General features: G+C 41.7%; 1 protein-coding gene across 3 annotated transcripts in view; it reads right to left on the bottom strand.

Moving 5' to 3' along the window:
• The window catches only part of si:ch211-153b23.7 (TNFAIP3-interacting protein 3), a 47212-nt gene that overhangs the window by 14057 nt on the left and 18318 nt on the right, over window positions 1-14837 (bottom strand). For all 3 annotated transcript variants that reach the window (XM_041195986.1, XM_041195984.1, XM_041195985.1), the window contains exons 3-5: window positions 13658-13832; window positions 9948-10091; window positions 695-820 (exon numbers count right to left, since the gene is read on the bottom strand). In XM_041195986.1, coding sequence (XP_041051920.1) covers window positions 695-820; window positions 9948-10091; window positions 13658-13832 — 445 coding nt within the window. The remainder of the gene's footprint in view (window positions 1-694; window positions 821-9947; window positions 10092-13657; window positions 13833-14837) is intronic.

Here is a 14837-nt window from a genome sequence, read left to right on the forward strand (position 1 = left end):
CAGTTGAAGCACAGAGCATAAATTTAAATTAGTGAAATGTAACATTACACTGGCTAGTAATAAAATAAATTTTTACTCAAAGGGTGATAAATGTTTAGCATTGTTAGGATGTGATTCATTATTGTAAATAACTGTTCAAAAGTTTACGTTTTCATTACCTGCAATCTGAAATTTGGCATAGTTTCCTGCTCTGTGGAACAGGACATCCATGACCTGCCTGATGGTGTGAATAAATGCTGGCTGCAAGATGCCACCCAGGTCTACAACTGGTTCCTTGACTGATCCTGATGCATAAAAATTCAGTGCCACTTTGGTATTGATGGCAGCTGGTAGGGGACTGCAAAGGGGCCTGGAGGCTTCAGATCATTGTGGACTAGAGCAGAAACATCCGAAAAGTTTACATTTTCTGCAGTGATGTGGCAGCAGATTCCATTATACATGAGAAGTGTAGAAATCTGCAGGATCTTTTATGCCAGGAATAATTTACTTAGAGGGAGTTAGGGATGTTTAAAATGCGGTTGGAAACAATGCTCGATGTGCTGCAGTGCTGGAGCGAACAAGCTTTGATGGACAGAAGGTCTTTGTCCTTGACTAGAAGCAAGATTTACTAACCATTCACAATAAAAGGAGAATAAATTTCACCCAGCGCACAAAGATAACCTGTAAGAAGCTGGAATAGAGTTTAAAGACTTACCAAGGGTGATTGAACTGTCTCTCTCATGCTGTGTAATTTACTTTCCAATTGTCTCACATATTCCTGGAGCTGTTGATTTCTCTTCATCTCTTGGATTAAGGATTGCTCATAATACTCCCTTTTACGCTAATTTCAAAATGAACAGAAGTATTAAATACATTAATTAATGGCAACATGAATATCTAAGGTTGAGAGTCAGGGCAAGTGAACCTGCTTAGCGTAAATTATCAAACCATATTTTTGACATTATATCCATTCAAATCATGAGGCTAGTTATCCTGCACTGATATAAATAAATGGTAGGAGAAACTGTTGACACTAGAGACTTAAGCAAGAGATTCTGAAATTCTTAAGTTTCCGTGTAGGATCTAACCAAATAATTGAACTCTTTGGGAGATGAGAGAATACATGTTCAATTAAAAACACAGGATACTAAAACAACTGGCAGTGTTGTTCTACTGATTCATAGCAACGACCAAGATCCCCAGAGGTTAATTTGGAGAAACTGCCTGTGAGGTTGATGTACTAATGGTCAAATTTGGATTTAACAGCAACTAAGTTGAAGAAGTAAATTAGGAAATAGACATATTAACCAGCCCTCGGCATTTTCACTCTGTTGCCTGTTTGTCAATGCTTACTGATAGGAAAAGGAACAGGGAATTTAAACTTGCAACATTGTGCTAAAGTCTTCCCAGAATGCAGCTGAGCACAACTTGGTTGCTCTGGCTGGCTGAAGGCTGCTGTAAATGTTTCTGGTCTTTGTGTGACTGAGGTAGTACTGGGCAGGTGCTAATTTAAGGCTCCAAGCGAGTAAGAGAGATAAATTTCAACAATATTTCAGTAATCTGCTACCATATTCTGCACATTATAATGACTAAGCCTTACAACGATTTCAGAAGTGTTGGAATACTTTAAAAATGATAAAACATAATTATACTGGTAGTCATATGACACTGCCACAGCCTAACTGTTCGAAAATACCAGTAAGCTGAACAATATAAAGATTCAAGACTGAAGCACCATCATTAATGGAATGCAAAATGAGCTTTCTGGTTTGTATGGATTCTGTTGGCTCTTATTGCAACCTGAAAGGTGGGGTTAATGAGGCATTTGGGAGGTGAGGTGGGGTAAGTGGAAGAGACTCAAGCAGTTACAAAGCTGGGGGTGTGTGACTGAGGCAGCATGAAGGCTTGTGGAGAGGGGATGTGTGTGACTGAAGCAGTGGGGGTGGGTTTTTTTTTAAAGTCGTTCATGGAAGCTGAGCATCCCTGGCATAGGCCAGCATTTATTGCCCATCCCTAGTTGCCCTTGAGAAGATGAGCCGCCGCCTTGAACTGCTGCAGTCCATGTGGTGCAATTACATCCACAATTCTGTTAGGGAGGCAGCTCCAGTATCCTGACCCAGCGACAGTGAAGGAACGGCGTTACATTTCTAAGTCAGGATGGTGTGTGGCTTGGAGAGAACTTGCAGGTGGTAGTGTTTCCATGTATCTGCTGCCCTTGCTCTTCCAATGGTCGTGGGTTTGGATGGTGCTGTCTAAGGAGGCTTGGCGAGTTCCTGCAGTGCATCTTGTAGATGGTAGACACTATTGCCACTGTGCATCGGTGCTGGAGGGAATGAATGTTTGTGGATGGGGTGCCAAACAAGCAGGCTGCGTTGTCCAACTTCTTGAGTATTGTAGGAGCTGCACTCATCCAGGGAAGTGAAGAGCATTTCATCACACTCCTGACTTGTGCATTGTAGATGGTGGACAGGCTTTGGGGAGTCAGGTGGTGGGTACTTGCTGCAGGATTCCTAGCCTCTGGCCTGCTCTTGTAGCCACAGAATTTATATGGCTAGTCCAATGCGGTTTCTGGTCAATAGTAACTGCTGGTATGTTGGTATTCAGTGGGGGATTCAGTGATGGTAATGCCATTGAACATAAAGGGCGATGGTTAGATTCTTTCTTGTCGGAGATGGTAATTGCTTGGCAGCTGTGTGGCGTGAATATTGCTTGCCAATTGTCAGCCCAAGCCTGGATATTGGCCAGGTTTTGCTGCATTTGGACATGGACTGTTACAGTATTTGAGTCATCGTGAATGGTGCTGAACATTGTGCAATCTTCAGCAAACATCCCCACTTCTGATGGAAGGAAGGTCATTGGTGAAGCAGCTGGAGGTGGTTAGGCCTAGGACACTACCCTGAGGAACTCCTGCAGTAACGCCCTGGAACTGAGATGACTGAACTCCAACAACAACAACAACACATCTTTCTTTGTGCTCGGTATGACTCCAACAAGAGAGTTTTCCCTGATTCCCATTGACCCCAGTTTTGCGAGGGCTCCTTGACACCATACTTAGTCAAATGCTGCCCAGATGTCAAGGGCAGTCACTCTCACCTCATCTCGGGAGTTCACCTCTTATGCCCATATTTAAGGACAGGAGCTGAATGGCTCTGGCAGAACCCAAACCGAGCATCAGTGAGCAGATTACTGCTAAACAAGTGCCACTTGATAGCACTGTTGATGATCCCTTCCATCACTCACTGATGATCTAGAGTAGGCGGATGGGGCAATAATTGGCTGGTTTAGATTTGACCTTTCTGTGGACGGGACATAGCTGGGCAATTTTCCACATTGCTGGATAGATGTCAGTGTTGTAGCTGTACTGGAACAGCTTGGCTAGGTGTACAGTAAGTTCTGGAGCACAATCTTCAATACTATCGCTGGAATATTGTCAGGGCCCATAGCCTTTGCAGTATCCAGTGCCTTCAGCTTTTTCTTGATATCACATGGAGTGAATCAAATTGGCTGAAGACTGGTATCTGGCATGTTGGGGACCTCCGGGGGAGGCCGAGATGGTTCATCTACTTGACATTTTTGGCTAACGATTGTCACAAATGCTTCAGCCTTATCTTTTGCACTGATGTGCCGGGCTCCCCCATCATTAAGGATGGGGATATTTGTGGAGCCTCCTCCTCCAGTGAGTTGTTTAACTGTCCACCTCCAATCACGACTGGATGCGGCAGGACTGCAGAGCTTCGGTCTGATCCATTGATTGTGGAATCACTTAGCTTGGTCTATCACTTGTTGCTTATGCTGTTTGGCATGAAGGTAGTCCTGTGTTATAGCTTCATCGGGTTGACACCTCATTTTTAGGTATGCCTGCTGCTGCTTCTGGCATGCCCTCCTGCACTCTTCATTGATCCAGGGTTGATCCCCGGCTTAGTGATAATGGTAGAGTAGAGGATATGCCGGGCCATGAGATTACACATTGTGGCCGAGTACAATTCTGATGCTGCTGCCCCACAGCACCTCATGGATGCCTTGTCTTGGGTTGCTAGATCTGTTCGAAATCTATCCCATTTAGCACAGTGGTAGTGCCACACAACATGATAGAGAGTATCCTCCATGTGAGGACTGTATTACTGAGGCAATGTGAGGTCTTGGGGGCTGGGGCATGATCTGTGTGCAACTAAGGCAGTGTGAGGGTTTGTGGGGAGGCGGTCTGTGTGTGGCTAAGGCAGTGTGAGGGTGTAGAATAGTCTGTCAAAGTATGGAGTGAGAGCACGGCAAGAATGTTTGTGAGGTAATGCAGTCAAGCTGCTGAAAATGAAGTATCGCTGGATATGTAACCTGACTAATTTAATGAAAGCTTGCGTTAAAAAAGCTGGCTGCAAGGTCAAAACCCAGTGAAACCCCCAGTCAGCTCTCTCCTCCCACAAGTAGCCTGTTCAACCATGCTGGTAATATCAAGAATAGTAGCAAAACTTCCATAACTCGGGTTGCTTAATATTTCTGATCTGTGCCACCTGATTTCTCTAGCACCGCCACTAAAAGAAAAAAGAGTGAACATTATAGCAGAAGGCACAGTATATCAGAGAAAGTGATGGCAAGGGGCTTCTATATTTTACTCAGCTTCAATGAACAGGGGCATTGTAAAGAAGTCTACAAGGAGATCTTTATTTCTTAGGAACAAGGACATTTGATTCTAAACTGGGCACGATGATTGCAAATATACTCCTGAGACTAATTTTCTGATTTCTCCTGTACTTGAGTTCGGCTTCAGCACAGGACATCCAAAGGGCTTAACCCAAACTGAACCAGCAACCTCAATTGCATTTGTAATTCTGGTCATTTGCATTGCCGCACTGTGCCTCATGGCAGGGAGCTGCACTTGGAATTGATGGTGGAATGTCAGGCATTGCTGCAGTGGGAGTGGGGTTGCCTTTTAGCTGCGGGGCCTTCATGCTATTGACACAAATTGAGGCAGAAATGACAGGAATGTTCCCACCCACTTCATTGATATACCGGCAGTTAACAACAGCACCAGCATTCTGACCAAATTTCCTCCCAGGAAAAGTCCAGAAAGCCCTGAAGCAACATGAAGGGGTGGGAGATGCCGTTGTGGATCTCCCCCCTTTCCACTGGGCTTCATATCTGGGAAAGAAAATGTTCCTCAGGGCACAAGCCATAGAAAACTTAACTCATCTCTTACGCAAGAGAGAGTTTGGATTCAGTTTAGTGTATTTGAATAATTCAAATCCTGTTCAGAAAGGCTTTGTGAGGAGTCATACTGTCTATCTGAATGACACCGATATATAAGGGTCTTCATCAATTTCCCCCCACATCAATAAGACACTTCAGCGTCAATATGTTGAGGGAAAGCAATGCCTATGCTGTGCTATAAACAAAGTTATTTTGCTAATTTTAAATACGTCTGAACTAATGAATACATTTAAAATCTTGATTTTCTGTAAATTGTTAACCATGACTCGGCACCTAGATTAAACCACTGTTTAATACTTGGCATGAATTGGTCACAACGTAGGCACAACTCCAGTTAAACAATGGCTACTTGTATTCTTTTTGGATGATTCCACATCTGACTTTGTACTTGGGTCTTTTAATAGTTAATTGAATTTGTTCCATTGTTGATTAAGACAGGCCTGGTTGAGCTGCCAAGTCAATTTAACATATCTTGCAAAAAACACCTTGCATATAAGAGCATTTCATATCCTTAAGCTCTCCTGAAGCATTTACAGCCAATTAAGCACTTTTGAAGTGTATTCACTGTTGAAATAGAGGGACACACAGCAGACATTGAATCAAGCAGGGTCCCACAAATAGAAATGTGGTAATTCGCCAGAAAAACAACATATTTTGGTGGTGTTTGTGGAAGGCTAAATGTTGGCCTAGATACCAGGAGGTTTCTTAGCTAATATCACCACCGTCAACACCTCTTTGTCCTTTTGTCTATGACATCTTTTGGCTATCTCCACCTATCACTGGCCCTCTATCCAGCTCTACCTGTCCCACCCCCCCCATTAAACCAGCTTATATTTCACCTCGTTTCTATTTTTCCTTAGTTCTGGTGAAGAGTCATATGGACTCGAAACGTTAACTGTGTTCCTCTCCACAGATGCTGTCAGACCTGCTGAGTTTTTCCAGGTATTTTTCTTTTTGACCAGGAGGTTCTTCCCTGTTCTTCATTGAATGGACTTGTAATATAATTTACATTCATCTGAGAGGACAGGTGGGCTTCAGTTTAACAATTTATCTGAATGATGGCACCTCTAATCATAAAGCATGTTCTTAGAACTGCTTTGAAGCATCAACCTAAATTATATGCTCAAATCTTTGGAATTCTGCTTGAACCCACAAGTTTCTGACTCAGAGACAAGAGTGCTACCATTGACCCAGTGCAGGCACTTGGTAGAAGCCTGAAAGTCAAGTTCCAAGAAGGTACAGTGTGGATCTCACAATTATAATAATTCAAATTCTTGAAAGGAGCAAACCAGGGAGAACTGGAACATTTAGGGAAGAAATTGTTTGTGTAGCACTGCTTCCACCACTGTGCAGACATATGTCAATTCACCAGGGCAGGCAGTGCTGTGGGCCACTACCTGCCCGCTGTTCTTCAGTGGTACCAATGAAGGACATTGCCTGGGAACTGGTGCCTGTTTTGCCTGCCCCTGGGGAATCAATAAATTTCTCCCATTAGATCTTCGGTCAATTATGTTCTCTTTCAAAGTTCTATACTATAACGAGTGTCCCGCTTTAAATAAACAATTGAGGTTAATCAGTGCAATATTTGTTGCCTTTGCTGCTGTTTGCAACAAGAAGTCTGGCAACAGAAAAGACAATACTGAGATGAACCCAACTGGCTACAACGTTACAATTACAGCTGGTATTCTCTAGAGAATCAGTAAAGTGACCTTCATAAACAATGCAACTGAGATAAAGAATCCACCATTGACTTTATTCAACTGATACTTTACAAATTGTAGATTCTGTCTGTCTTCTATTACCAATTTACTGTGATTGAACTTGTTGCAAAGAAGTTTCTGTACAGCAATTTATTCTTGTCTAGCAAGCAGTAAAATAAATGATGGGCTTTAATCAATTTGCAGCTCTAAAGATCATTGTATTCAAATATATAACTTTAAAATGTGCTTTCCTTCAGAAAATATAACTCGGCATGATAAGATGACTGTTCTGAGGAAAAAAATACTCTCCTCTTATCGAGTGGGGCCCATTACTGTGAGGTTAGCATGAGAATTGCACATTTATTATATGGAGAATTGGTTAAGATTATGCTTATGATTTTGCGTGTACGGACCTTATTATTTTTATAAGTGGCACTGCATTGGATTCTAGTTATAAATACAGACTTGTAAAATGGGGTAATCGGTAGAGACCACTGTTACTGCAAAGAAATAGATTCTTCTTATGCAGACTTTCAGAATATTCTATAATAAATGAAGGAGAAAATGTATTTCTATCTAAGAGGAGCTGGGACAATAGTTTAGGGTGGCAATGTAATTTGGGACTCCTCATAGCACCCAAAGCAGTGAAGTCACTTTGGTAAGGTTCCTAAAACTCTTCAGGGTCTAACATGGTTTATTTATTTTGTACTTGTACCAGTACATACTTCTCTGCAGTACACCTGACAGGCATCTTGCTACTCCTTCAGTTTACTGGGTCCCATTGTATATTAGACCACCATTAAAATGTTTACAAGAAAATTCTCATGTCACATAATGGGAAGAGGGTATACGTTACACCTTTGTAACGAAAGCACTCTTGATGATATCGCAAGAAAACTTTTGAGCCAATCTAGGAAAATAGCAGAAGCTGATTAGCAGCTTCAGAAAAACTGGCAGTTCACAAAATGTCGACAACTCAAGAATAGCCTTTATGTGATTTATGGTTAATCTTAAGTGGGCCAAAATTCTCATTTACACCTGGGGAAGAATTCCCCCACCCCCTCCACCCTGTCGGGGAGGGAAGTGCAGGAGTGAGCGGGAGCAGGTGCGCCTCCAATCAGTGCCCCCAATTGGGGGCGCGCCACTATTTTACATGGACGGACCAATTAAGGCCCGCCCAGTGTGACATCCACTAGGAAGTGCTATGCGCTCCCTGTACAGGCAGGGGGATTCCCTCAGCTGAGTGTGCGCCCTTTCGCACATGCGCACAAAAGAGCGCACTCATCTCCCTGAGGCTAGGCGCTGCCTCAGGGCGATTGGCTCCAAATGTAAAAATGGTAAAGGTGTACAAACAAAATTTCCCTGACGTACCCTCATGTGACAGTCACATGAGTTGGGACATGTCCATCACTTTAAATCAAACATTTATTAAATTTTTAAAAACCCTCACGAAACCTCATCCCGCCCGTGGATGAGGTTTCATGCTTTTTCTGAAGCCCACCAGGGCTCCCGGCCTGCCCGCCAACCTTAAGGTTGGACGGGCAGGTCCATTAATGGTGTTAATGACTTTGTCAATGGCCTCAATAGGCCGTTGACAGACTGGTGGATGCACAGCTGATTCGGCTGCGCCCCCACCGACCTGAAAATTAAAATGACGCAGGGTGGCGTTGGGTGTTCCGCCCAATGTCATCCCACGTCATTTTACATGTCAGTGAGCAGGCCCTGCTTTCCACTTGCCGACCTCAAGATCCTGGCCCTGGCGTGCACCCATCAGGACCCTCCAGCATTGATATCTGCATGGGTCAGGCAGGTGCCAGCATGATTACAGGTGGATCTCCATTATAAAACTGGAGGATCCCCTGAGGAATTTTGTCCTGAACACTCTTATTTTTAAGAAATTAATAGATTTTTAAGGTAATAAATGAAAACCAATGGGACATAGATTTTGAACAGACCAGTACGTACCCAAAAGTTCTGTCAACTTTTACTAATCCACATACAACCCTCAGCTGGCATTGTCTCACATGCAACCTCCACCATCCAGTTCATAAAAACACACAACCACACAACCTGCTCTAGATCCAATTCACAGACACTAGACCCCATTTAACCCCCCCACTCTTCGGGAGATGCTCTCTTCTTCAACTCTCCTAGTTTAGACTGGTGCAATTCTCCCTTTCCTTCTTGACCTTCATCATTCTTCCCCTTCCCTGACCTAATTAATCTGGTACTTTTCTTCCAATTCATATTTGCCCACAGCAGTGGCCTGAGCCTGCACCCCTGCCTATTCATGCTGGCAAACTCTCTCCCCACCCCCTCGCAGCTACTGCTGATATTCTCCTTCTCCACTAGCTCAAAAATGTCAGTCTTAGCTTCTCCTTTCTTATCCTCAGCATACTCTTCTGCTCTTTCTCTTACCGCTTCATTGCCATTTAATTCACCTTTTCCTTTATTCTCATCCATTTACCACCTTCTTTATTGCCCATGACAACATCTTCCCAGTGCTCTTCAATTTTCCCTTCCATCTCCCTTTCATTTTAAGCTACTTACTGCTACTCCCTATCTTTCACTGCAATCCACACCCCTCCCATTGTGATCCATTCTTTCCTTTCTCTCTGTATCCACTTCCCTCCATGTCATGCATTCTGTCCTCTTCAAATATTGTTCGTTTTCTATTGGTTATCAACCCTCCTAACCTAGCCCAATGCTTACACACCAGTTCAGCCTCATTCCTCCTGTCAGTGTGCTCACTGGTCTATTGATTGGGATTGCCAACTATGAAGGAGTTCTAGTTCTTGGAAAAGTTTCTGCTTACAGTGTACACATAGCAACCTAGGCTATTAATTCTGGGAGGAGCAGACCTGTCTGGTGTATAAGCCAGTATACCAGAAAAGCCAGCTAGCTAGTTAAACAGGGATCCAGTGACACTCATTTGTGCCCCAACATTGATTAGCCTAAAATGCTGACTGTCAGAGAAAAACACTAATGTTTGACATATATGAGAAAAGGGATTTTACTAGAAATCTGTCATTGATCAGTAATTCTGGTTGGTGGTGCTATCTATACCTGCTCATTATCCAGTTTCTTGGAAAGTGCATTAGCATGCTGATTGGTATTTGAAACTTCCATCTGCAATGCTGTCACTTTTTGCTGAAGTCCTGTTGTAGTCGCTCGATAGATCTGGTCCCAGTCTTGGTTGAGCTTCATCAGCTGAAAGAAAGATTATATGATAAGAATGAAGCAGATAATCCATATTAACTGGTGTTCAGTGACTGCTGACAGCCACATTCTCCAGTTTTCCTTTTAATGGATTACATCTATTTCTAAAGAGAATTTCCTGATCAAGTGGTCATTCTGTCTCAGTAAACTAGCAGTATTGACCCAATGAACAACACTTTTTTATCAACAACAAAAACAGAATTACTTGGAAAAACTCAGCAGGTCTGGCAGAATTGGCGGAGAAGAAAAGAGTTGACGTTTCGAGTCCTCATGACTCTTCGACAGAACTTTTTTTTATACTTTTTTATCACTTGTTAGGGACAAGTACTGCACTGATTAATAGATTCTGAAACAACGGACACAAAATAGTTTCTCCATTTACCTTGTCAAATCCTTTTAACATTTTAAATATCTCAATTAGGTCACTCTCATCCTTCTGTACTTAAGGGGCAACAAACCAAGTTAGTGTCCTTTTAATTTAACCCTTAAAGCTCTGGTATCATTCTTGTGAATCTGCACTGCGCCCCTTCCATGTGCAATATATCTTTCCTCATGTGTGGGATCCAAAACTGAATGCAGCACTCCAGATAATGTCTGGCCAAGGCTTTATACAAGTAAAGTAGAACTTACTCCTCTTTATATTTCAGCCCCTTTGAGATAAAAGCTAATATTTCATTAGCCTTTTTGATTACGTATGTAACCATCTACTAACTTTTTAATGATTTGTGTACTTGGACTCCCAAATCTCTTTGCTCATTCACCGTTCCTAGTTTCTCACCACTTGGAAAAAAAATTCAATTTACCTTTATCTTTCTTGGGCACAATGTGGGTGATCTCACACTTAACTTCATTTGACAGCAGTTTTGCCATTCACTTAATCTATGATCCTTTGCAGCTTGCTGCTCCCCACTTACCGTACCTCCTAATTTAATGTCACCTATAAACTTGGATACACAATTCTCTACTCATTCATTCAAACTACTAATGGGTATGTTGAAAGTTTGAGGCACTTGAACAATCCCTTAGAAATACCATTTGTCACATACCAGCAATCTGTTATTGCCACACGTTGTTCCCCGCCTCCAAGCCAATTTTTGAGTCAAGTCAAAGGCTATCTCCAATTCCAAGTGCTCTCGTTTCTGATAATAGTGGAACTTTAATGAGTGATATCTAAAAGTCCACCTAGATAACATCCATATACATTTACCTATCTTTATATAGTGACTTCCTCAAAAAATTCAGATTATTCATACATGACTTATCCTCAACAAAACGACATTAATACTTTTTAATCCTAATGACAGATACTAGTAACTTCATGAAAAAAGCTGTTAAACTGACAGGCCTGGAGTATCTGTCCCTTTTTAAATAATGGAACGACATTGGAAAATTTCCAAACTGCACAATTCACAAATCAAGAGAGCTACGGAAGATTATGACTAATGCTTTTGCAATTCATTTACCTAATTAGTTTAATAAAAAACATTCTGGAAAGACTCCGCAGGTTTTGGCAGTATCTGTGAAGAGAGAAAGAGTTAACATTTCATCTGTGTTCGAAAGATCATTGACCTGAAATGTTAACTCTATTTCTCTCCACAGATGCTACCTGTCCTGCTGAGTATTTTTGGCACATTTTGTTTTTAGTTCAGATTTCCAGCATCCACAATACATTCCTTTTGTAATTACTTTAATATCCTGGGGTGGAATCACCAGGGCCTGGATAATTATCTATTTTAAATACCATTATTTTCTCCTTTACCATTTTGTTACTTGTATTGGATCCAATAGGTTCCTCCCCTTGATTTCTTTTAGCTTCTCTTCTATCATTGGTACTTTTTTCTACTGTGAAAATGAATAGAGTATAAAGTACTCACTTAATAAATTTGTCATTGCCTAGTTGTGCATCGGTGTCACTCGTATCTGTCTTGAATGGACACACCTCTCTTAGCCACTTTCTGTTTACTCAGTCGTTATTGCCTGAATCAGTAATTGCTCCTCATCCAAGGATACAACACGCACAGAAAAACCGTATCCCCTGATTTCACCCCACAACCACATTACAATAAATCTAAAACAGAAGTTACTGCACAATTTATAAAATAAAGCAACAGCTTTTGAAAACAAAGCCTGAATTAAACAGTTTGATCCTCCCAACCCCTCATTTCTTTGCAAAGGAAATTTTCATTGTGTGCGACTGTGTGAGCTTAAACCCTTGGGGTGTGTCACCACGTGCAATAACCACTACCACAACTGACATCTCTGTTAAGCAGTGTTTTTGACTAATCCATACAAGTATACCCTGGAAAGCACTCAGTCTACAACTTTGTTTCCTTCTGCTGTGTCATCCAACTCAGAGTTATACAGCAGCACACACACTCTGCGATCGACTGCTTTGAATCCCTGCTGTTCTCCTTCCATTTTGTTGGCAATATGCAGTCGTTTTTTGTGTATCTCTACAGGAGAAAAAATACACCCAAACAAGCAGGAAATATCCAGTGGCTAAATAAAAGTTACTCTGGCACAAGCTTCTGCAGCGGGTCACAAACTTTGGGAGCACCACTTTGGCTTACAACAACAGCACCCTAAATACAATCTACATTTTTAGACTCATTTTGAGCAATTCCTAAGGAAATCCGCTATAAAATAATGTTGGGTATTTCATTATCCTCTACATGCACATGCAAGGATCACAATTCTGAATTATTCAAACTTGACAAAATTTGAAATAATGCAAAGAGCAGAGGAATTCTCCCATTTTCCTTGTCTTAAGTAACAATCAAATCAAATGATCTAATCATTTATCTCATTGCTGTTTGTGGGACTTTGAGTGCAAATTGACAAATTGTTGCTTTTCTACATTACAACAGCGACTGGACTTCAAAAGTACTTTATTGACTGCAACAGGCTTTGGGACATCCTAAAGTCATGAATGGTGCTTTACATATAAATGTAAGTATATAATCTGATATAATGTATATGTTGTATATATGAACACATTCTTTCTTATTTCTTTCTAACTCCAATGAGTCGCTTCAGTTTTTCAATTGCACTGAGCACCTGTGCCTAGAATATCATTTCAGTGTCATTCTCATTCATTGTTTTTTTTTAAATAAATCTGAAAAGTACACAGAACATCATTTAACTACAGAATGAATGGAATGAAACCACAACATATTCTAAATATCTTGATGATCAACATAGGCAATGTCTCCCACAATAGCACTAGTAATAATATGGCTCACATTATTGTATATGGTTACATTGATTATATGTGCTTCCTTGATGTGATGCTGGACAGATCACCGACATCTCAGGGGCAAGTGTCCAACAGCAGACATCAGAACATAAGTATTCTCATGGCATTTTAATAACTACAGGCTTGACATTTTATTTTGCAGAGAAGAGGACTGTGTTAATTATAAATGGCTGTCAGTGTTGTTCTTGGGTCAGAAGGGAAACTCCAACAGGGTATTGCTTAATAGACTTTGTTAAAATAAATGATCTGGTATATTCAAATTGCTTAACAAGAATAGAGAAGTGGAAGAGGAAAAAACTACCTCTTTGTTCATGCGTCTCAGTTCAGTGTTCCTGTTCAGCAGTAGCAGTTTTTCCTCATCTGCAGTAGTTACACTCATGCTCTCTGTGATAAAGATCACATTCTCCTCAGCTCCAAATTCATTCACATTTTGGATCAATTGGAATGGTTCATTTGGTGTTCTTGAGGTATTTTCTCTGAAAAAGAGAGATATTGTTTAACATGAATACTCAGCAACCTGGGGCACTGCAGTCAGACAATCATATAGCACAATAAATTAGACCAGCAACACTGCACTATTTAGATTTTAAGTCTTAGAATATCTTGTAGGTAATTTTGGTTCAATCTGAAGTACAGGGTAATTCGAACAGTTGTCACAACTAGTGGAGTTTAAGTGCAGAGCTTTCCCATTAATGAGAAAAGCATCTTGGCCACTAAATTGGTCAGGACCCAAAAACAGGCAATGAAGAATTACCCCACATCCAGTGCTTCTGGTACAGGCAGCACACGAACTTAGTGCTGTTAATTTAAAGGATTATAGCATGCAGCCAGCACTGAGCACACTATTCAGTGCCTGCATGCCTGAGCAGGGCCCATAAAATCACAAGAAGTTATCACAAGTTAGAGCTAGACTTCCTTACATAAAGGCAGCCAGCTCCTTAGTCCAGGAGGCAGAGAGCTGGAAAGCTGTCATCTATCTACAGGGGTCAGGAGAACCTCCAGACTAACTTTTCAAAGACAGGTAATCAGTTAGCCATGGTCCTCAATGTCAGAAGTGAGGACCTGGATGCAGGGCACAAGAAGTTCAGTGATCTAATTGGTGTGGTCGACTCTAGTGAAGGTATTTTCAAATGGCATATCCCACCAACTGCACCATCAGCCTCATGCACCGCTCAATGCGCCACACACTCATCATTCACTATTGATAAGGACTCATATCTCACATTTATAGCTTCATCTCTCCCTCACACACTTAGTACTGCTGCAAGCTTTATGCCCTCATTTTGCTGCTTGCACGCACTGCTAGCTATTCAATCATTCAAACAGATTGCACCACTCTCAATGACACACTTCCCCCTCTCCTCCAGGACGAGGTGCTGCATAACCAGAAGCAGCAGCACCTAACCCATGGGAGACAAGCACAGCTACATATCCTTAACCCATGGAGGAGACGGTCCATCATTGGAACAACTGTGGCTGAG

This window comes from Carcharodon carcharias, chromosome 9 (genome assembly GCF_017639515.1).
Source record: "Carcharodon carcharias isolate sCarCar2 chromosome 9, sCarCar2.pri, whole genome shotgun sequence".
NCBI classification, from domain to species: Eukaryota; Metazoa; Chordata; class Chondrichthyes; order Lamniformes; family Lamnidae; genus Carcharodon; species Carcharodon carcharias.